The sequence below is a fragment of the Musca domestica genome, unplaced genomic scaffold, assembly GCF_030504385.1.
Source record: "Musca domestica strain aabys unplaced genomic scaffold, Musca_domestica.polishedcontigs.V.1.1 9, whole genome shotgun sequence".
Classification (NCBI taxonomy): Eukaryota; Metazoa; Arthropoda; class Insecta; order Diptera; family Muscidae; genus Musca; species Musca domestica.
The window spans coordinates 17,793,765-17,817,243 of NW_026712435.1; the positions used below are offsets into that span (position 1 = coordinate 17,793,765).

Below are 23,479 nucleotides of genomic sequence, written 5' to 3' on the forward strand. Positions count from 1 at the left end.
TAATTTTTTTCTAAATTCGATTTTTTCAGCCTTCTGCCTTGGATTGAGATTTTCTCCCCTGGACATGTTCAATACCGGCTACGCGAACGATTTTGTTTTAAATTTGATACTTTCTTTAAGTAGACGGCTTTCCAACACCGGTCGCGCAAAGTAAAGCTTTTTATAATGAAGACATGATTTCAATGTACGGAACATAATCGCCTCTTTCGGCTTCAAAAACCTTTATCTCTGGGTCCAGAAAGGTAATAACAAATATTTCCGCATTTAGGAAAGGTTATAGTACTATTTGGCATATATTTTGTGCACTATGTGGAAAATGTAGCTTTTTTCACTTTTGGGGATTTTTTAAAAAATCCGGGTCAAAAAAGCAATAATTTTGATACAATTCCGGAGCCGTATTAAATAACCCCATCATGTGCCCACTAGTTGGGTAGGTTTTCTAACTCGGATTTTGACCCGGACTTTTGGTACCCGGAATCAGGATATGAATACCTACCTCTGGAAAAATGTCAATAAGATCCGAGAGTTTTTACTAAACTAGAGCCAACCATAAAAAAGGTTTATATATGTTCTAAAATCCGTATGAATTTAAAAATGTGAGTAAATTTACATATGCTCTGTTCCAAAACCTGCAAGAATCTACTAGTTTCGTAATTTTATTCGTTATATTATTTCAAAACTAGTAGATTCTTGCAGGTTCTGGAACAGAACATAAATATATCCTGCTCTGTTCCAGTACTACTAGCTTTGCATTTTTATACCTCATATCATAAAGGGATAATCGGTTATCGTAGTAAAAACTTGTACATTCTTGCAGTTCTGGAACAGATCATATCTGGATTTTACACAGATTCATGCTTTATTCCATAATCTGTAAGAATCTAATTGTTTTGCCATTTTTTCGTTATTATAGAGGGAAAATCGGTTATCATAGTAAAAAATGTTACATTCATTCTTGCAGTCCAAATATATGCATGTGGATTTTACAGAGATTCAGTAAACTTGTGGTATTGACCTGTCACTTAATTAATATATCGATAAATTCCGAGCCGACATGCTGTTTCTAAATGCCGCCGTCAGAAATTTCTCTTCGACATTGTTTTCAGCGTCATAATTTTGGCATAACTTTTTCTTCAATTAATGAAACCGAACTTAGAACCGTGTGTAAAATATTTAACAAAAAGTGGTAGATAAGCGAAGAACAGTATTTAAATCTAACAAGGAATATAACAAATTGAACAAACACAAAATTAATTGAATTTTGTGAGTGTGTGTTCAATTTTCAACACAACCGAGCATGGCGACACAAGTATCAAGTAACAAATCTGGAACAGGTTGGCCACGGCGTGGTAGCCAAGGACAAGTTGATAGTGCGAATAATGGCGCACAGAAGTTTAGTCCAAGCCAGTCATTAACCATTAACCGTACAATAAACTTGTGAGTATAATTAATAAACAGTTGCAAATATACATTGTTGGTTGCAAAGTAGGTTAGCATTTTTTTGTTTGGCAGTGTTGCCAGATGTAGATGTGGATATATGTTGGGAATGTGGAGAAGTAAAATTACGTCCATGGAATTATCATCCCAAACATCGCCTTCTAAAAATGTATGGGGCACAGCGTAAACGTATATAAATCTACTTATTTTTGAAGAAATATTAAAAATTTTTTTAATACATGTTCCAAAGCGTTGATGCATCTCCCTGCATTCTTCTACCTTGCAATTGACTAAATTCTAAAAATTCCGAGAAAACACCAGCTGTGCACATTTTATAGAACACGGACGTCACAAGAAATAAGATTTGCACATAATAATTATCTAACGTTCAAATTTCCGTTTCAGATATCCTCTCACAAATTATACGTTCGGCACAAAGGAACCACTTTTTGAAAAAGATCCTTCAGTTCCATCCCGATTCCAGCGTATGCGTGAAGAGTTCGATCGCATTGGCATGCGCCGTTCCGTTGAAGGTGTTCTTTTGGTGCACGAACACGGCTTGCCACATGTGTTATTATTGCAATTGGGTACAACATTCTTTAAATTACCAGGAGGAGAACTTAATGCAGGAGAAGATGAAGTTGAAGGACTTAAGCGTTTGCTGACTGAAGTAAGTAAATAGAAAGTTTGAAATGACATTTTGTACTCTAAATGAATGATTTTTAAAAACAAGACGAGAAAAAAATGATGGTGGTCTGTAGAAAAAACGCCATTAGCAATATACATTTTAATTGAAACTTATTGTGGGTGTACCTATAACAACAAGAAATAAACTGTATATGTTGTTACTTTTAATCAGATTTGGCATAGATACCATCCTGCAAAAGATGATTGTGTATTGTCGTTTTGTAAACTATTTATAAAGATAATTTGGCGTTGCAAATTGAATGATGTCTTTTTAATTTCTAATACTACACTACAACAACTTCAACAGAAACTACTCAGAATGTAACGATGAGCAACAAAAAAAAAAAAATGTTGTGAACCAAATAATTAATTATGTTTCTATTCAATAAATTATTGCATTGTTATTGTATATTCGCATTGTAATTTATTTAGACTTTAGGACGTCAAGATGGTGTTAAGCAAGAATGGATTGTCGAAGATACAATTGGAAATTGGTGGCGACCGAACTTTGAACCTCCGCAGTATCCGTATATACCTCCTCACATAACAAAACCAAAGGAGCATAAACGTTTGTTTTTAGTACAACTCCACGAAAAGGGTAACGTTTTTATATAAATTTTAAATTCTTCCTATTTGTATTTGTTAATGATGTCTAGTATTTAAGATAGATTCTATGTAATATTGAGGCAAATTAGAAGCAATATGTATGTATATATGTGTGCAAGTTGTGTAGTTTGAAAATGTCTCACTTAAAATCTTCGTCGAATTTTTTAAGTTTACAAATTTAATAATTTAAAATTCCCGCATAGTATTTATATTTTTTCTACTTTTAATTTATTGTATAAACAGAAGAGATTACAGGTAATCTCTTCTGTTTATACAAAAAATTAAAAGTATAAAAAATATAAATACTATGCGGGAATTTCAAAATACACTTTGCACATATATTCTTATTATTGTAATCATATAACGAATAATTCTTTACATATTTTATGTTTCTCCTTGTATAGGATAATCTCTGGCAAAAGTTGTTAACAGCCAGCTTTGTGCCAAATAGAATATGTATTCGATTCATGTGCTTTGTACCTAAATCTTTCAGGATATCTCGATACATTCCAAAGCAGTTTTTCGAATAAAGAATTCGTATAGCGCACATTTTGTTTAATTTTCCGGTACCCGAATAACTACAAATGCCGTTCAAATTCTTTTGCCATTTTTCACTATATGTGTAAATAGTTGTTTGAATTTTGTGAATATGTCTCGTATGTGTAAAGACATATGTTTTTGTTTCAAACATATTACAAAAAAATGTATTAATTTTGTTCAAGAATTTGAATCGGATCCTATTTATGATAAAAATAAAGAAATTTAATTTAAAAATATGTAAATTCACTTCAAGAAATACTATTCAAATTAATGTCTTCCTATGTTGTATAGGCTACATAGTTGTTAACTAGGATCATAGTTTTAGGAAAAAATTGTTTTGAATGTCAAGTAAAATATGTAAAATTTTATGAAAATAATGGCGTTCTATACTTGACTTGATAAATTGGAAATTTTGTACCCATAACATATTATATAGAAGCTATGTTTTCATATTCAATAAATATAATCGAAACATGACCATTGTAAATCTTCTAGTAACCATAATAAGAGGTGCAACAATAATTTTCCTTCGACAAGTTTTGTGTTGACATTGTCTTGGCAGAAATAATGCAGTGCCAAACAAGCTCTAATGTTATAGACAGTCATTACTAAAAAGAAATTAAACAATAATTTTAATAGCATTAGTAAAATTGTATTCTTTGTATATTTATGCTATTTTTGAACACTTGTTTATGTTTTCTGTTTATAAAATTTCATCTATTATTTCATAAAAATAACAAGTTTGTAAATATTAACTTTTACAAGCAAAAAATAATTATAAGAATAACCCTATAACGACACCTAAAAATATGATAGACACAAGTTCCAAAACTCAAAATATTTGAAAAATTTAGGAAATTATTTTTTTAGTCCTAAGAATCTTCATTAAAATTTGTTTTATTTAAAAATTATAAATGTCTATTATTGTAATTCTTATTTTTTATGTTTTTCTTAAATAGCTCTGTTTGCTGTGCCCAAAAATTACAAATTGGTAGCTGCGCCCTTATTTGAGCTTTATGATAACTCACAAGGCTATGGACCGATTATTTCATCGCTGCCGCAAGCATTATGCAGGTTTGTTAAAATTTCCATTTTCTGTCAAAAATATTTTCTACATCCTTTTAACTCTTCTTTTTGTTACAGATTTAATTTCATATATATGTGAGTAGAGTGTGCCTCTACCACAATGCCGGCGTCTACATATCTACAACAAAGCTCCTATTCAAATAGAGCTCTAGAGCCACAAACAGATGACGCGGAAAACTATGATGATTATATGGACTCGAATTTGTTGCACCATACAAATGTCCATAATTTTTGAACATTTCAAAATTTATTATATTAAAATACACATACAAAAAAAATTAATTATTTAATAATAAACAAAATCCAATTTATTTAGATTTTATAAATAGAAAGCAAAACATACCCAATAGAACGACTAAATATTATTCTACATAGCAAATGAACGGCAATAATTTAAAGTGATTTGTTTTAATTAAAAACAAAAAAATGTTGGGTAAGTTTTTGTTATTATATCATAAAACACATTTCGACCAGTTCTCTCATAAATCCATTTATATCCTTTCGGTCAGAAGAATAATGTATTCTGTTATGTCATGAAAAACATTTCGACCAGTTCTCTTATAAATATATTTATATCCTTTCAGACAGATTCTGAATCATTTGATTTTATAACACTGTGCAACGCAAAAAATAATTACAGTATAAACTCAGCACATTATGAAAGTGAGACTAAAAATGGAAGTATATCGGCGTTTTGAAAGCATCGCAAAATTACCTTAATACAAGGGACAAGTTCCCTCACTTCTGCTTTTTTTTTTAATTTTCAGATTATGATTCCTAGAATCCATACGTTTTAGTTACATTGTGTGTTTGCAATATTTTGTTCAAAACCCCTCAAGCGATTTACCAAAGGGTCGTTGTTCCACACAAATTTATTTGTCGTAAAATTCTACTACATACAGGGTGAGATGAAAAAACTGCAAACCAACTTCTGACTGCTTTCATATCTAAGCCACTCATCCGACAGCTGTTAAAATTATTCCAGTAAAGCAAAAGCATTTTGGTGAGAATTTTCCAGAAAAAAAGTTATTCGTGATGGAATTCAAGCGTGACGGTGAGATTTATTTATATTTGGCAAGTGACTATCGCCAGAACACTCCAGCATTTAAATGTGAATAAATCCTTGTGTCTCGTACCATCGCTCGTTACCGTGATACTGGTAGTGTAGCCCGACATCAAGGAAGTGGACGGAAGAAAACAGACTTTGGACATTTCAACAGTACTCAGCACAATAGTTACAACATGAGGTTCCTCTATTCATTTCCAGCGCACAATGGCCATCAAAATCTCCGGATACCAATCCATTGGACTATTGTGTCTGGAGTAGTTTGGAAAGCTACGCGTTGTCGCACTCGTTCAAGTGCTGCAACTAAAAATGTTGGTATTTTGTAAAATTTTCAATTACGTCTTTTTTGTAATAAATGTGAAAAGGAATGGTGCTCCGGAATAACAAACAATTGTACAAATTACGAGCTGTCCGGCTAAAAGAAATAAAAGCGTCAATTGAAAAAGTTGAAGTAAAACGATTATTTGTTTCATTAAATATTGAAATATGTTAAGAGTTGGCAATTTTTATCTGAGGATGAATATATTCAAAATGATTTAAACGTAAGGCGAAAAATATTGCGGCAAGAGCCTAACATATTTTCGATGACTGACTCCGAATAAGTAAAGGCTTATTTGTGTTTACAGGCATACTGGATGACTAGAACCTGCTCTTGTTGCGCATTTCAATGTAGAGTGTTTACAGAACAGTGTGGCTTGTTTGTTCGGGATACCGTAGTATTTTGTTGTTGCAAAATGGTCAGGCTTTATTGTTGTTTTTATAAAAACAACGTTTGTTTATTAGTGGAGAACGATGGTAAATAAACAAACGTTGTTTTTATAAAAACAACAATAAAGGGATAAGGCCTGACCATTTTGCAACATTTTGCACACATGTTTATTTTGCCAGTAGACAGGTTAAGTTGGTAAATGGGCCATGTAGGTCCACGTTTTCATATAGCCCCCATTTAACGGTACCTCCCGATATTCGGTATTTGTATGATTTAAGCGACATTATTCACCGGAATTGTTTAAAATTTGGTATTTGAAGTTCGAAATGGATACTACAGGCTAAGACAGAAAATTGTCAGTGCAGGTCCACGTCTTCGTATAGCCCCCATATAACGGTATCTCCCTATGTTCGGTATTTTGATGATTTAAGCGACATTATTTACCAGAATTGTTTCAAATTTGGTGTTTGAAGTTCGAAATGGCCTTCGTATAACCCCCATATAGAGGTACCTGCGATATTCGGTATTTTGACGATTTTAGCGACATTATTCACCGGAATTGTTTCGAATTTGGTATTTGAAAATCGAAATGTATACGGGAGGATATGCAAAGTTCGGCCCAGCCGAACCTACTGCTTTTTAACTTGTCTCAATTTGAATTTGCTGTTAATTTGTCAAATTTAGATTCATTTGCTAGTTCTGGATCATTTCGTCGAATCGTTTCTTTGTAGTGATTTTTAATCTAACTAGGAAAATAGTACCAGTCGGTTGTGCCGACAGATGTATACCCCAGCCTAGAGTTATGATTATTCAAATTGTTGACCCTCTATGGAATAGGTTTGTTGCAGGCCGTTCACATGCGGCGCAAAAAGGCAACAAATATATGGGGCCGTGTTTTTTGGCAAAACCTGTCCACAACCACCGCAGAAATTATCCCAATTCTGTTGGTAGTGCATCCCATAATTGGTCCTCAAATGGATTTGCTCAGTTTTCCTGGGTTTTTAGTGAGGATGGTGAGGATGCTTCGAGATTTCAATTTGCTTGTAATTTCTGCGGGGTGTGTAGTCCGGGTGGCGATGGGATCAAAATGCCGGAAATGGTTTGTTAGGGTTCGCTACGTACGAAATTAGGCTCGAACAGGGTTGAGTAAAAGAGTATTATAAAGGTAGTAAATGACAGGGTGACTCAGGCTAAGAAGTGACTAGGCAGCCCTATGATTGCTGAGTAGGTGGGAACCTACTATAAATATGATAAAAATTTTGTTTAGACACAATTTGAATGAATGATTATGAAAAAAAAAAGCGGCACGTTGAAATAAAAATTTAAGAAATATCAGAAGAATAGAAAAACAAAAGATTTCGAGAGAAATAATTAAAATGTTTTTGCTGATGTCTCGCTGCCGTATAAGGTTAAAGGAAATTGGCGTTGTTTGGGGTAATTGGCGAGTTGGTAACGTAAGTGAAAAGGGTTGGGCGAATAGTTAGACAGCCGTTGATTTTTAAATGAGAGACTCAGGGGTGAGGTGAAATGAGAATTCACAATAAAAAAAAAAAATGGCTATTGACAGTTGAAAAGAAAAAGGAATGAAAATTGAAAATGGTTCAGGAAAATGGTGTTTCGTGGAAAATGAGCGTCTGGCGGGATTCACTGAGAAGAGGGGTATAAAAGGCTGCGAGCATAAGAAAAGCCAAAGTTAAGAATAAGACGTTACCGGTGAAACTTAGCTAGAGAGCAGTGAAGAAGTGGAAAAATTTAATTTGTGTGTTGCGATTTTTTTTTATTGTGTAAGTAGTTTGTAACAGTGGTTTGTTGAGTATTGTGTTGTTATATGTGATGTGTGTTGCTCCAACAGGAATATTCCGGTGGTGTATCAAGCCTTTTTTGGAAGCACCGAAAATTGTCCGGTTTTGGTCAGCACAACGGCGGGAAATTGCCTTTTCTTTTTGGTAACGCAAGGTAGTGGCAAGTTGTCCACAGGAAAAAAAAGCCAAAAAAGTTACATTGAGGGTGTGGAGATTTGAATTGTAAACTGGCCAGCTGCAACTTTGAGCTTTTTGCTGTGCCGGTTATTGATCCCGCCCAGAACGCCGGCATTGTAAAAGGACCAGTCAACAAGTCCAGCTTCATTTGAGGGTTTGCCTGGCGTTCAAAATCTGTTTCCTCCGGAAAGAAGCGTAAACTGGAAGGAGAGATAAGAAGAATTAATCAATAACGTTATAAATCACTGCTCAGGTAAAAGGTGTCTTACCGTTGTGTTGTCCTTGATATATTTATATATATATATGTGACGTCCATAAAATTTGCTGTCTCCTTTTTTTGGAACTAAAAGAAAAGAAAAAAAGAGTTAATAATCATAAATTTCGAAAAAAAAAATATAATATTCAGTATAAAGATTTAGTAATAAGATAGGTTATAGTTCTTAGGATTTAAGTAATAATCAGTTTGTAAGGGAAAAATACCGCGTTTATTTTCAAAGGCTAGGAGGTGTTACAGTAAAATTATCTTGAGTCCTTGTGATTCGATCTGATAGTTTAGGCCGTGGAATTTTAGCGGCAATTAGGCCGGTTAAGAGAGCTCTTTTAGGTGGCTAGTAATTTCGTATAGACGCGTGAATATTGCGCGGGAAAAGCAAGGCAAAGGATAATATATTGGTTTCTACCGAGTAATTAAAGCCATAGATTTAAGAAAGCCCGGTATTATTCTTAATTTGTTTTTTTTTATACCATACAGTTTGTCAATTTTAGTGTAAGAAAAAAAATAGTAGAGAAAAAAATTAAGAAAATATTTAAAGCTAACTTATTTTTTTTTTAATAAAATTAAAAATGATTCTTTTGTAAACAGTAGATACTAATATGTGTTGCTAAATTTGTATAACTTGAGGGGGGGAAGGTGGTATGAAGTAAGTGTGTGATTCAAAGCGTGTGGTTCAAGGGGATTCAGAGAAACGCAAGAAATGGAAATACTGGATCCAGGTAGGGTGGGCGAGTGTGGGATCGATCCACCGAGATCCCTGTATGATGACTCCTATTTTGTATATCGTAGAGTAGAGCAATTGTAGTAAAGTCCCCTTTCAATGTTAGTGTGTTGGATTCGATTGGCGGGTTGAGATCCCTAGCCCTGGGAGTCTCTGTGACAGTCGGATGGCCTAATCGTATGCCGAGCAAATGCACACATAACAGGTTCCGAAGAAATGGACGTATATAAATATAAATATCACGACGTGCCAGATTCGGACTATATCGGCTACTTCCTATATGTACCTACTATAATATGTAACAGATTCTTCATCTAATACAAATAAAAATATTGGTATGTGCAAAATTTTCAGGAAATCGACTTTCATATATGTTGTTGTGTGTAACTTGAAGACAAATTGACAATTACATCACATCTTTTAAGAGTTATAATTTTTCAAAATTTTAACCCTTTGTGGGGGAGGTACTTGATGGAGTGAACCAATATTGTCCATTTTCGTATGCAAATATTAGGATTTGCAAAGTTGGAGCAAAATTGGATTATCCTTTCTCTTTCTGTGCAGTAAATGATTTTCTTTGAAAGTGTTGGCATTTTGTGGGGGAAGTACCAGAAGTAGTGGACCGATACGATGCAGGAAGTTTGGATCAAATCGAATACTCGACGGAGGGACGGATGGACAACGCTAGATCGACTCCAAATGTCCTGAAACGAATTTGGACCAAAGAGACCTAGGGTCTAAAACCGTTATTTCGATGAGGCACATTTTGACCGTATCAAATGATATATACCCTACCCTCTCTAGCCATATGGCTGAGGGTATAAAAAGCGAAATGGTGTACATGCATATGTTTTGTTTAATGTTGATACAAACTTTTTATTCAAATCCCTTTTGTATATTATTTATTCCTTTGTAAAGTCTCCAACGTTTGTCGAATACTACAGCCTCTTGTGGTACGAAAATTGTAACAGAATTGTAATTTCGCGCATATGACACACATAATACCAATTAGTCGTTATGGCACGTCAAATTGTAATTTTTAGTTATTATTGTAATTCCGGCTCTTTTTACATAATACCTTATAAACAATTTAAAAAGCAGTAAGTTCGGCCGGGCCGATTTTTGAATACCCTCCATCATTTGGAACGATTTTAGCAATTTTCTAAAAAAAATCGTAAAAAATGATGTTAAAATCTTAATGTAGCCGTCATATTAGAGTCTATACGACGACGTGATCCTGTCACAAACCATTATAATATTCAAATGCGAAACTTGAATAAAAGAATTCGGTGAATAATTTAGGTAAACTCATCAAAATACCGAATATGGGGAGGTCCCAGTATATGGGGGGCTAAACGAAGACGTAGACTTCCGGTGAATAATGTCGTTAAAATCATTCAAATATCGAATATAGAGAGGTATCGAATATAGAGAGGGGCTATACGAAGACGTGGACCTGCACAGACAATTTTCTGTCACACGCTGTAGTATCCATTACGAACTTCAAACACCAAATTTGAAACAATTCCGATGAATAATGTCGCTAAAATCATCAAAATACCGAATATAGGGAGATACCGTTATATGGGCACTATACGAAGACGTGGGCCTGCACAGACAATTTTCTGTCACAGGCTGTAGTATCTATTACGAACTTCAAACACCAAATTTAAAACAATTCCGGTGAATAATGTCGCTAAAATCATCAAAATATCGAATGGAGAGGTATCGAATATAGATAGGGGCTATACGAAGACGTGGACCTGCACAGACAATTTTTTGTCACAGGCTGTAGTATCCATTACGAAATTCAAATACCAAAATTTGAAACAATTCCGGTGAATAATGTCGCTAAAATCATCAAAATACCGAATATGGGGAGATGCCGTTATATGGGGGCTATATGAAGACGTGCAATTTTCTGTCATAGGCTGTAGTATTCATCACGAACTTTAAACACCAAATTTTAAACAATTCCGGTGAATAATGTCGCTAAAATCATCAAAATATCGAAAAAAGGAGGTACCATTATATGGTGGCAATACCAAAACGTGGACCTACATCACCCATTTTCAGTACCAAAAGTCCTGCAGACATAATACACATTAGAGTAAAATTTTATCAACCTACTTCATTTCGTTCGGAAGCTACAGTTATTGCCACAGACGGATAGACGGACGGACATCGCTAAATCGAGATAGAATTTTATGCTGATGAAGAATATATATATATATATATATATATATATACTTTGTGGGGTCTAAAATGTATATTTCGAGGTGTTACAAACAGAATGACAAACTTAATATAATATGTTGATACGCAACTTACCCATATATAATTCTAATAAAAGAGGGAAATATTTTTCATATATTTTTATTAAATTCTTTATTCAATAAACATGTCATTCATACAATGTTGGCTTGACACAAATACAATGCTTGTTTTTTTTTTTTTTTTTTTTTTTGATGAGTATTAGAAAGGAGCATATAGTTCGTAAATATAGTATGTTTTGATAAGAATTTATAAAAGTTGTAGGTCTAAAGGGCCTGTATTATATATCTGTTGTTTATGTTATAATAGACACACATACATATGAAGGAAAGTATGCGTGAGTGTGTAATTAATTTTTAGCTGCTTAGAGTATATAATCAGCATTTAATTTCTCATATGTTTGACCACTGCAATTGGAAGAAATACATTGATGATGATATTATTGTTATTATTGAGTCGTTAATATTCTGAAATTTGTATACTTTGTATTTCGAAAATAAATTTGAAAATAAAAATAAGGTTTTTGTTAGTTTCTCTTATTTAATTACAATATATAAAATTGTATATAATTCTTTTTCTTACTATATATTCTTATTTGGTTAAATATACTGAGTTGAGTACATACTTTTAGTTTGTGCTAATATTTTCATTTGTTGTTTGTAAATGTTCGCTGAAATTGTGGAAATTTCATTTTGTTAAAGTATTTATGTAAGTGTATTAGTGTGTTCAGTATTAATTATTGCGTGATGTGTAGGTGTGTTATAAAGCAAATGCACTGGAATGCAAACACTAGGCAAAAAGTCAAAATTAAATTTTGTTTTGGGGAAAGATATTCTGCAAGAATCTACTAGTTTTGCAATATTTTTCAATTTCCTAAAGGCAACAAGTTTTACATTTTTGTATTTCTGGAACAGACACCATAAGACAGAAAACGTCAGATGGTTTCAAATAAGTTTTTAATAAATTTAAAAATTGCTCTATTCCGGAAACTGCAAGAATCTACTATTTTTTCGATATCACAAAAGGAAGAAATCGTTTTCATAGTAACTTTGTTATTGCAAAATGGTCAGGCTTTATCCCTTTATTGTTGTTTTTATAAAAACAACGCTTGTTTTTTAGTGGAGAACGATGGTGATGTTTACCAGGGGGTAAGGCTGGGAATAGTTAGGTTTCGGAAAGAGTCGCCAATCCTTACCAGTTCCCTCGTTTTTTGTCTGGGATATTCTCCCCAGAAATTATTTTAAAAGTAATTTCTATGACAAAAACGTTTTTTACCCAAGCGATGAGATGGTAAGCTCAATAGAAGAGGAACCAAAGAATTAAATAAAACTAAAATTTATTTGGAAAGTCTTCTAAATCCCACAAACGCACTTATAAACATTTACATTTTTCTCCACTTGTTATGCTTTCGTTCAACCTGAACGAAGTAGAAGAACATAGGTAGACGCATCGACACAGCTGCTGGGACAATGAACTGTCAAACCAATTTTGGAATTGAAAATTTTGAATGAAAAATGATTAAAATTTATAAAAATTGTTGAAAAACGCGAATTATAAAAACCTCCGAATGACGTCATATAAAAAACATAAAAATCTACTTATATTTGAAAGAACATTTAAAATGTTTTTGACATATCAATGTTCCCAAGCATTGATGCATCTACCTGTATTTTTCTACCATAAGCATAACCATGTAAGTTGGTTTTGTCTGTCACAACAAAAACCCCTTCGTCTACCGTGCCTTGTCTATTAATAGAACAGTGTTGGCTTGTTTGTTCGGGATACCGTAGTATTTTGTTGTTGCAAAATGGTCAGGCTTTATCCATTTATTGTTGTTTTTTTTTTTATAAAAACAACGTTTGTTTTCGAGTGGAGAACGATGGTAATATTTACCAGGGGTAGTAACTTTTTTGTATTAGGTGTGTTTGGTTACCCTAAAATTTGTAACAACTGTTACTGAAAGTTGTCTGCTAACCCGAAAGCTCTGCAAAAGAGAGCGGTCGGAGAGAGACATTTTGACAGTTCTTTCAGTGAGAGTTTGCAAATTCTTTTCTGGACAAATTCCTTCTTGCAATAGGTGTGTCTGGTTACTTTTCCTGCAGGAATTGTCCAGCAACATCTTTCTGAGAGAGTAAGGTAGTTTTATTCTCTTTGGCAAGGAAATTGCGAAAAGTAAACAGACGGTATTCCTGCAGAAGCTTGCAACTAATCAGCTGATTTGTCAAAACAAACCAATTTGTCCCCCGTTAAAAGAATTAAACGAAAGGAACCACCACCAATTTCACAATTTTTATAAATAAAAAGGAAATTGACAATAAAATAAAAATATGAGCAATAAAAGGAAGATAGATTTGCTGTGTTCCGCGGAATCCTTTGAACCTGTTGCTAGTGGCATTTGTCTAAAAATGTTGGAAATAGTTTTTTATTTTTTATTATTACATATTGATATTTATGTTTTTCACATTTTGTTAAGTTGTTCTCCAAAAACAATTAGTCTTGCTAATTCCAAAACAATAGTTGTATTCCAGAACCTGCAAATTAGTACTAATTAGCACTTTTTCTGCTACAACGCGTTCCCTTACTCCAAAAACTAGCAAAACTTGCAGCTCTCTCGAGAAAAAAATGGCGCTGAGTGCTGCACATTTCTGCTTGTTTTAGCTACATGAATTTGGCCGAGCAGAAATGTGCATATTGTAAATTTGACATTTAATTGGCAGGGCTAACAAGGTTGAAAAATGTATTGATACATTTCAATAAAGAAAATGATCAACATGAAAACTAAAGGAAAAAGCTATATATGTCGTGCAAAAAACAAAAAGAGAAAATATGGAGCAACTGATGTATTCACTTTTGGATGATTCCAGCAGTGAAGAGGACTGGCTGAATGAGGAATCAGATTATTAATTATTATTATAAATTATTAATTTTAACTTATCGTCTTCAATACTCATTTTTTAAATGTTGGCGCTCTTTTCAGTAAGGTTTCACCAGTCCGATTTAGGTTGTTTACTTTTGGAATTTTGAATTTTGACATTTTATCGCATTTCTGCTAATTTTCCGTTCCCTTATTTTTTGAGCAAACCTAAATGAGAATGACATTTCGAACTGTTCTCTCTTCTGCTAGTTTTACTACTAAAAAAGTACTGGAACACAACTAATATTTTCAAATTAACATCACAAAAAAAAGAAATAAATAAACAAATGAAAACATCTGATTGAATGTCGATGAATTAGAAGAAGAAGAGTTGCAAGTGATTGCAAGAAGAAATTTGTCCAGCAAGAATTTGCAAACTCTCACTGAAAGAACTGTCAAAATTTCTCTCTCCAACCGCTCTCTTTTGCAGAACTTTCGGGTTAACAGACGACTTCAAGTAACAATTTGTAACAATTGTTACAAATTTTAAGGTAACCAGACACACCTAATCACTTGCAACTCTTCTTTTTCTTCTTCTCATTCATCGACATTCAATCAGATCTTTTCTTTTGTTTGTTTATTTCTTTTTGTGCTTCCATTTTGAATCCTTTTTTGGAATTAGCAAGACTAATTGTTTTTGGAGAACAACTTTACGAAATGTGAGAAACGTTAATATTAATATGTAATAAGAAAATAAAAGACTATTTCCAACATTTATAGACAAACGAAATTAGCTACACATTTAAAGAATTCCGGGAAACAGATCAAATCTATCTTTCTTTTATTGCTCATATTTTAATTTTATTTCTAATTTCGTTCTTCGTAGATGAACAAAGGAGTTTCAGGTTGACTTTCCGATTTTGACCCTAGACTCCTTTGTTCATTTCCGAAGAAGCCAGCCGATGACTTAAGCCAGCCAGATAAGAGCTTTATGTATTCCCACCTTAAAACTTGTAAAATTGGTGATGCTTCCTTTCTTTTAATTCTTTTAATGGTGGACAAATTGGTTTGTTTTGACAAATCAGGTGATTAGTTGCAATTTTCTCCAGGAATACCGTCTTTTTACTTTTCGCATTTCCTTGCAAAAGAGAATAAAACTACCTTAGTCTCTCAGAAAGATGTTGCTATTATTGCAGCTTTGCAACAAAATATTTTAATTGTCAACGTCATGAAAAGAAACGGCAATGAGATAATGGGTCTGTTCCAGAATTGAAAGAATGTTAAAGTTTTTACTATGATAAGCAATTTTCCCTTTATGATATCGAAGAAAATTGCAAAACTAGCAGAGTAGTGAATACTTTTTTTTGAATGAGAAGAAGAAGAGAAATTTTTCCAGCAAGAATTTGCAAACTCTCACTGAAAGAACTGTCAAAATTTCTCTCTCCAACCGCTCTCTTTTGCAGAACTTTCAGGTTAACAGACGACTTCCAGTAACAATTTGTAACAATTGTTATAAATTTTAGGGTAACCAGACACACCTATTCAATCAGTTCTTTTCTTTTGTTTGTTTATTTCTTTTTGTGCTTTCAATTTGAATTTTTTTTGGAATTAGCAAGACTAATTGTTTTTGGAGAAATGTGAGAAACGTCAATATTAATATGTAATAAGAAAATAAAAGACTATTTCCAACATTTATAGACAAACGAAATTAGCTACACGTTTAAAGAATTCCGGGAAACAGATCAAATCTATCTTTCTTTTATTGCTCATATTTAAATTTCATTTCTAATTTCCTTTTAATTTCTAAGGGTGCAAGTACATAAAGAGCTTGAAGTCATGGCTAGGCATATTTTGTGACATTTCCAACCTTAAAACTTGTAAAATTGGTGGTGCTTCCTTTCTTTTAATTCTTTTAATGGTGGACAAATTGGTTTGTCTTGACAAATCAGCTGATTAGTTGCAATTTTCTGCAGGAATACCGTCTTTTTACTTTTCGCATTTCCTTGCAAAAGAGAATAAAACTACCTTAGTCTCTCAGAAAGATGTTGCTATTATTGCAGCTTTGCAACAAAATATTTTAATTATCAACGTCATGAAAAGAAACGGCAATGAGATAATGGGTCTGTTCCACAATTGAAAGAATGTTAAAGTTTTTACTATGATAAGCAATTTTCCCTTTATGATATCGAAGAAAATTGCAAAACTAGCAGAGTAGTGAATACTTATTTTTTAAGTAATACCACCGTCCTTATGCGAGCCACACACAAAGCAACTATTTGTACAACTTGGAGAGGTTGTATTCAAGATTGTATCGTTTGTGGCCCGGTTGTACGAAGTTGTGTCTCGGTTGTACAAAAAATTAAAATTTTTTGACATTTGTCGTGTTGGACTAACCGATTGTAATGTTTGTGGGCATGTTGCATACAGTTTCATTTTGTGTTTATTTTCAAAGAGGCAACACCATTGTTTCGCACATCAAAACAACACAAAATCCAATCAAATGTGTGATTTCAATGAAAATAAAAAAAAAAATTAAAATATATATAAAACGGAATTTCAAAAATTAATAATAATTAAAGGCTATTAAGTAAATTATGGAGCACGAAATTATTTCCGTTGTCATCTTAACTCAAATGAACTCTTCGAAAAGTGAAGTTTTACAAAGCGGTTGTATACAAATTTGTATCGTTTGGGGCCGAAGCATACAACTTGACAACCCTCCAGGTTGTACCAACGGTTCTATTGTGTGTGGCTTGTATTAGATTTTGTGATAAATTAAAATATTGGAATTGACATGCATGCTGAATGCTTTTGCTTTATTTTTTTCTATAACAAAGTGCAGAATTGTGCATTTATATATTTTACCTAGGAGTAACATTTAGGTACTTAAGGTTCATTGGTATTAGCTGGAATAATATAAAATTAAGCTATTTTTTATTTTATAAACAGAAGCCAGAAGCAAATCAATTAGACTAACATAAACAGAACAATAAGAAATAATATTTAAATAAAAAATATGTGGCGTAAATGAGAAGGAATATTTGAAGGAATTTATGTTAATTAGCTTTTGTTTTTGTGTCGTATTTTGTTCCAATTTTTAAAGAGAATACTATGGACTTTGCTATAACATGATATGCATTTATGATATGGAATCTCATGGAGTTTTGCGAAATTTTGGGAATAGATATGTATGCGGTATAATACTTATAGTCCATATTTTGATATTGGCTTCCTTGGGACATCGCTGTAAACGATTGAAACTATTCAAAAACACTTTTCCTCTGTAAAGGAGATGTAAAGGTGCGTTTTCAGTATGGTTTAAATAGATTTAGTGGGTCAACACTCCGTATTAAGATCATAGATGTACAAAACTGCTCAAAAACGTACGTTAACGGCACTGGTTATATGCGTATTCTCTTTTCGTCAGCGATTTTTGATGGTGAATTCTCAGTTACGCTCATTCTCAATTTAGTTATGCACATCATTGATTACTAGCACATGAGTCCGCAAAATAGAATTTTAAGAGAAAATTACTATTTTATTTTTTCTTGCATTCAATGATTTAGTTCAAATGTTTTTAAATATTAAGGTGGTCCAAAAGTATAAATGGAGCTCATAATTAACCATAAAGAATTCCGCCCACGGTTATGGTTGTCGTTTCTATAGTCATCGTCGACGTTATGGGCAAGTCGCCATTGCCGTCGCTTCGATTCAAAAATGGCATTACGTTAAGGCCATGGTATAATTATTGCAGGTAACAGCAAGTCCCAGCTGATTTGATTCTATAGTAATACTAGTGTCATGCTCGATATGACGTTTTGTGATTAAATTCCATGGTAGAAGAATATAGGTAGATGCATCAACGCCTGAGAACATTGATGAGTCAAATTTTTTTAAATGTTCTGTCCAAATTGAGTAGATTTTTATATCTTTTCTTATGCGATGCAAATCGGAGTTTGTCAAAATATGTATTTTTCAACAATTGTTACAAATTTCAATAACTTTTTATTCAACATTTTTAATTTCAAATTCGGTTTGACAGTTCATTGTCCCAGCAACTGTATCGATGCGCCTACCTGTATTCTTCTACCATGTTAAATTCAATTTCTTCATATATAATAGGTATACCCTTTTTTTGATATAAAATGTTACTGCAGGGCAATGTGAACATATTTTTTGCCTAATAATAGAAAAAAATCGCCGTTGTACTTAACAAAACTCCAACGGCGATGGTGCGTGGTTAAAAAGCAGCGACACATAATTGACGAAAGCGACGATTGCTTGAAGTGTTGAGAGATTAGGACCAACATCTAACAACTATACATTTAGGGGAAGGATGTAAAAGCGTTAAAATTAAATAATTGAGGAACTATGCTTCTGCACATGGTGCAATAAGCAGGTAGAACAGCTTCGTAAAACTACAGTAATACAGCCCTGTTCGAATTATTCAAAATTATGGGCAACAAATTGTTTTCATTTATTTGATATTTTTTGTTCATTTTTAAAATAAGTCAAACCGCGCTAAAGATGGATGAAATGTCTGGATGTTCTCTAAAAAAACATGATCATAAGTGTTCAATCTTTCAATTACAAATGGCAAATCTGCTTAATATCTTTAATGTGCGCCCCGCAATTTAAGTTTCTTATTTTTCAAAACCACAAATACATACACAAAATTGGCAGAAGTCGGGTAAACTTAGAAGAAAAATGTAATCAGACGATAGCTCTACCTTCCTTTTTTATTGTACCATGCTTGTGCATTTTCAATTTAATAATCCAAATTCCTAAAAAGTATATTTTTGACATTTTTGGACACATAACTCTGACACTTGTATTACGTACAAAAATAAATTCGTATGTTGTTGTTGTACAACAACACTTGCTGTTACCTGTATTATTCTACCATGCGGTAAGGCATAGAATCGACATCGACAGTTTAAAAAAAGTGGCAACACTCCCTTGTTGTTGACAAGAAAGACAAAATAAATGGTTTGTATTTTGAATCTTAATTAAAATCTACTCATTCAGCATAAGGTCCTTACCATGATCCAAGTATAAGGTCCCCCTTCCAGCTAAGCAGATTACCAGACGTTCTGTCAATTAAATTTGAATTCGCTGCAACAAAAACAAACTTCAAAACGATGGTAGAAGAATACAGGTAGTCGCATTGCATAGCTGCTGGGGCAATGAACTGTCAAACCAATTTTTAAGTTAAAAATTTAAAATGAAAATTTATTCAAAAAATTATTGCAATGCTTGGGAACATTAATATGTCAAAATTGTTAAAATGTTTTGTCAAAAATAAGTAGATTTTTATACGTTTTCTAATACGAGGTTGTTATGATATGCAATTTTTACAAATATCAACAATTTTTCGTTTAACATTTTTAATTTACCATGTACCATGTGTTATACATACAAAAAATGCGACAAACATATTCGCCACAAAATTCTTCTGTCAAGGCGAAAGTATTTATTTTCGCCTCAAGCATGAATTTTGACATTTCATCTGGTTACTTAACCGTTTTGACGGTTAAGTAACCGGATCGACCAACGTTACATTGCTAAACGTGTCCTTTAATACCTTTTTGTGAATGCTATAAACGAAGAGGAGTTCCACATTGCCATTTCAAGACCTTGTCGCTATGAAGAATTAGGATAAGATAACGTGTGTTTATTCGAAATAGGCAAGGAAGACAAAACTTCGTCTAAGCCAATAGAGCAGTGTGGACTCAGATAGTTTTGTTCCAAATCCAAAAATTGTTTCGCTAGATTAACAAGAGAAGTTACTCTTCAAATCAGTTAGCGTTAAATCGCTAAATCTTACTGAGCTCCTGTTATTAATTTTCGCGTTCCTGTTAAGAAATGACTCACTATTTACAAGATTAAGGCTAATTTTTTGCCGTCGTAGACAAGCTCAGATCCTTGTAGGGGACCCGGCAAATTTTAATAAAACATATTCTCTTTCCCTGAACATTTCTGCAGCACGTTCAAAAAGGAAAGTTTTGTTTTAAACAAAGGTGAGTTAAGGTGAAGGAGTTCATCCGTTCCATTATTATCATTAACTTAGATTCCATTTAAGGACATTTGCATTGAGTGACTTGGAAGTTAACTGTTATAAAACGCGTTAAATGTGTTCGTTATATCCCATAGCATGGTAGAAGAATACAGGTTGTCGCATCGACACAGCTGCTGGGACAATGAACTGTCCAACCGAATTCGGAATTTACAAATAAAATAGTATCAGTCGGCCTTGTCGTCAGATGTATACCCCCAGCCTTGAGTAATGGTATTTCACACTATTGACCCTTTATGGGGTAGGTTCCGAAGCAATTGGGCAATATTGTCCAATGCGTATCTGACCTAAGTCTGTTATAAATATTACAAAGTGCCAAAATCGTCTACTTCCTATACTTAATATATGATATGAGCATTTTTTTGGGAAAATGTGGACATATGCGTGAGGTACTAGATATAGCGGACGGAAATATTCCACTTCATCCAACACAGATAAAAATATTGGCATGTGAAAAATTTAAAGGAAACGGACAATTATATCATTTATATCAGATTTCTGTTTAAAAGAAATATTTACATATAGCAAGTTATATAGAATCGCCGACTTGTTTCGCTAGTTATAACAGATATGGGAGAAGTACCAGAAGGAGTGCGCCGATATATCCCATTTTCACTGCAGATATTGTTTCAGTAAAAATAATGGCATGTGTTATAACAAATTATAACAGATCGAAATCGAAATTTGAGATGTACCAAGTCTGAAAGGAATTGGATGTTAAGTTCGCGTTTTATGAGCTTCATGAATATTCAAAATGTTGACACTTTGTGGAGGAAGTACCAGAAGGAGTGGACCGATATATTCCATCTTCACACCAGACCTTGGGTTAATAAAAAATATTGTGATGTGTGTAATTTGAAGACAGGAAGGACAGACAGACGGAAGCTTACATCACAATTTATATGAGTTATTATTCCAAATGAGTTTATTCAAAATTTTGACTGTTTGTGGTTCAAAACTGATACAATTATTAGGATTCGCAAAGTTGGAGCAAAATCGGATTATCATTTTTTCTTGGTGTTCAGTAATTTTATTTCCTTTGAAAATGTTGACATTTTGTATGGGAGGTACCAGAAGGAGGGGACCGATTTGCCCTCTCCGAAATCGATCTAAGTTTGACAACAATATTACGATATACCAAGTTTGGATCAAATCGGATGTTCCTTTCGAGAGTTAACGTGCGCACTGGCCAGCCTGACGGACGGACATCGCTAGATGGACTCCAAATTTTCTATAACGGATTTGGTCCGAAGAGACCTAGGGTTTAAAACCGTAATTTCTATGAGGCACGTTTTGGTCGTATCAAATGGCCGTATCTCTGGCCATATGGCTGCGGGTATAAAAAAGAAGACGTGTAACGGCGTTTAAAAAGTTTATATCGAAATGTAATCAAAATAGAGGGGGCAAGTTCCCTCTTCATCCACATTTTTGAATTTTTTCGGATTTAAATTTCTCAGAATCCGTGCATTTTAGGTATACAGTGTCTTCGGCAATATTGTAGATAAAACATGAGGAATATTTTGGCAAAGAAATTTAAACCTTAGGCGAGTCAACAAAGGGACATCTTTGGTTCTTTGTTAACATATGAATGAAAACTCCCTTTAAACGTGATCATGGCAAATCAAAATATTCTACAAAACTATTGGTCTTAAAATTGTACTATAGGTCATAGAAAATGTGGTGAGGGTATGAAAAATTATTGATATGGGTAAAAATTGTTGAAAATGCATATTATAACATGAAAACATATAAAAATCTACTTATTGTTGATAAAACGTTTTAAAAATTTTGACATATCAATTTTCCCAAGCGTTGATGCATCCACCTGTATTCTTCTACCATGTCCCATGTCCCATGTGAAATGTAAGGGTTATACAATAGTAAAGATTGGACACGTTTTTTTTATCAGGCATGCCACAGGAACGAATTCCGTACAAAAGTGATTTTAATTTCGTATTTAGTTTCTCAAAAAACGAAAAACGCAATTTTTTTTACGTTTCTAAACCACTTTGGGTTTGCAAGTGAAATTGTATTTTTACAAGCCCTTGTAACTTTAAATCACTTTCATGTAATAAAAAAGTAATTTTAATAACAATTACACAATTAAATTTACATTTTTTATTTAAAATTTTAATTCTTCTTCAATTGACTAAGCCAATTGTTAACAAATTGTTGCCACATCATTTTTTGTTCTTGAAAACCAGTTTTTTTCTTCCAAACAAATGATAAATTGAAGCAAAATAAAAAAAACAAGCTAAAAAGCAAAGAGTTCGGTCAGGCCGAACTTGTTGTTCCTCCACCATTTGAAACAAATTTGGAGATTTTCAAAAAATAAAATCCCCAAAAAATGCTGTTAAAATTAAAAAAAAAAATAATAATACCGAATATAGCCGTTATATTGGAGTCTATACGACGTGGACCTACATAGGCATTGTTTGTCATAAGTCATTACCATATTAAAACTCGAAACTTGAAATAAACGGTGAATGATGTAGATAAAATCATCAAATTCCGTATATAAGGAGGTACGGTTATATGAGAGCTATACGAACATCTGGACGTGTATAGATAATTTTCTGTCACAGGCTGTAGCTTCCATTACTAACTTCATATACGACATCTCAAACATGTAACTGAAATCGTCAAAATACCGAATATAGGGAGGTATTGATATACGAAGTCCTGGACCTGCATAGACTATTTTCTGTCACAGACTGTACTCTGAACTCTAAATGCGTAGTTTAAAACTGCTACGGCGAATAATGACGCTAAAATCATCAAAATACCGAAAATTGGGAGGTACCGTTATATGGGGGCTATATGAAAACGTGGACCTGCACGCACAATTTTCTGTCGTAGGCTGTTGAATTCATTACGAACTTCAAATACCAAATTTGAAAGAATTTCGGTGGATAATGTCGCTAAAATCAAAAATGTACTGAATATCGGGAGGTACCGTTAATGGGGGATATACGAAGACGTCGACCTGCAGAGACAATTTTCTGTCGTAGGCTGTAGAATTCATTACGAACTTCAAATACCAGAATTCCGGTGGATAATGTCGCTAAAATCAACAATGTACTGAATATCGGGAGGTACCGTTAATGGGGGATATACGAAGACGTCGACCTGGGCCTCAATTCTTGTTCTATGAAAATGTGAAATGAAAA

General features: G+C 33.3%; 2 protein-coding genes and 2 long non-coding RNA genes across 9 annotated transcripts in view; 2 read left to right on the forward strand and 2 right to left on the reverse strand.

Moving 5' to 3' along the window:
* The first annotated feature begins 1,094 nt into the window (after nt 1-1,094).
* On the forward strand, nt 1,095-4,754 carry LOC101896467 (cleavage and polyadenylation specificity factor subunit 5). Its single transcript, XM_005185703.4, has 5 exons — nt 1,095-1,437; nt 1,843-2,107; nt 2,557-2,722; nt 4,230-4,344; nt 4,414-4,754. Exons 1-5 carry the CDS (start codon nt 1,298-1,300, stop codon nt 4,433-4,435), a joined length of 708 nt encoding a protein of 235 aa, XP_005185760.1. The 5' UTR covers nt 1,095-1,297; the 3' UTR covers nt 4,436-4,754.
* A 3,071-nt stretch (nt 4,755-7,825) lies between these two features.
* On the forward strand, nt 7,826-8,165 carry LOC131806899 (uncharacterized). The gene is made up of 2 exons (XR_009344218.1): nt 7,826-7,915; nt 7,984-8,165. It is a non-coding gene; the product is annotated as an uncharacterized LOC131806899 (long non-coding RNA).
* LOC131806898 (uncharacterized) lies at nt 7,888-8,493 on the reverse strand. The gene is made up of 2 exons (XR_009344217.1): nt 8,380-8,493; nt 7,888-8,310 (listed from the first exon to the last, which is right to left on the reverse strand). It is a non-coding gene; the product is annotated as an uncharacterized LOC131806898 (long non-coding RNA).
* A 3,031-nt stretch (nt 8,494-11,524) lies between these two features.
* Nucleotides 11,525-23,479, reverse strand: part of LOC101894333 (alpha-tubulin N-acetyltransferase 1) — a 151,309-nt gene continuing 139,354 nt past the window's right edge. For 4 of the 6 annotated variants that reach the window (XM_059131750.1, XM_059131753.1, XM_059131752.1 and 1 more), the window contains one exon: nt 13,205-23,444. Coding sequence is in view for 2 of the 6 variants with exons in the window: in XM_059131754.1 (XP_058987737.1) it covers nt 12,007-12,049 (43 nt within the window). In the remaining 4 variants the exon portion in view is untranslated. Of the gene's footprint in view, nt 12,050-13,204; nt 23,445-23,479 lie in introns of those variants that run through there. The other 2 variants (XM_059131754.1, XM_059131755.1) reach the window with 2 other exon arrangements.

Excerpts from the sequence above, each read along its gene's own strand:
- LOC101896467 (XM_005185703.4), top strand. The coding sequence starts at position 1,298 with ATGGCGACACAAGTATCAAGTAACAAATCTGGAACAGGTTGGCCACGG. Across the intron at positions 1,438-1,842 it reads ATTAACCGTACAATAAACTT|ATATCCTCTCACAAATTATA; the intron begins GTGAGTATAATT and ends TTTCCGTTTCAG. Across the intron at positions 4,345-4,413 it reads CTGCCGCAAGCATTATGCAG|ATTTAATTTCATATATATGT; the intron begins GTTTGTTAAAAT and ends TTTTTGTTACAG.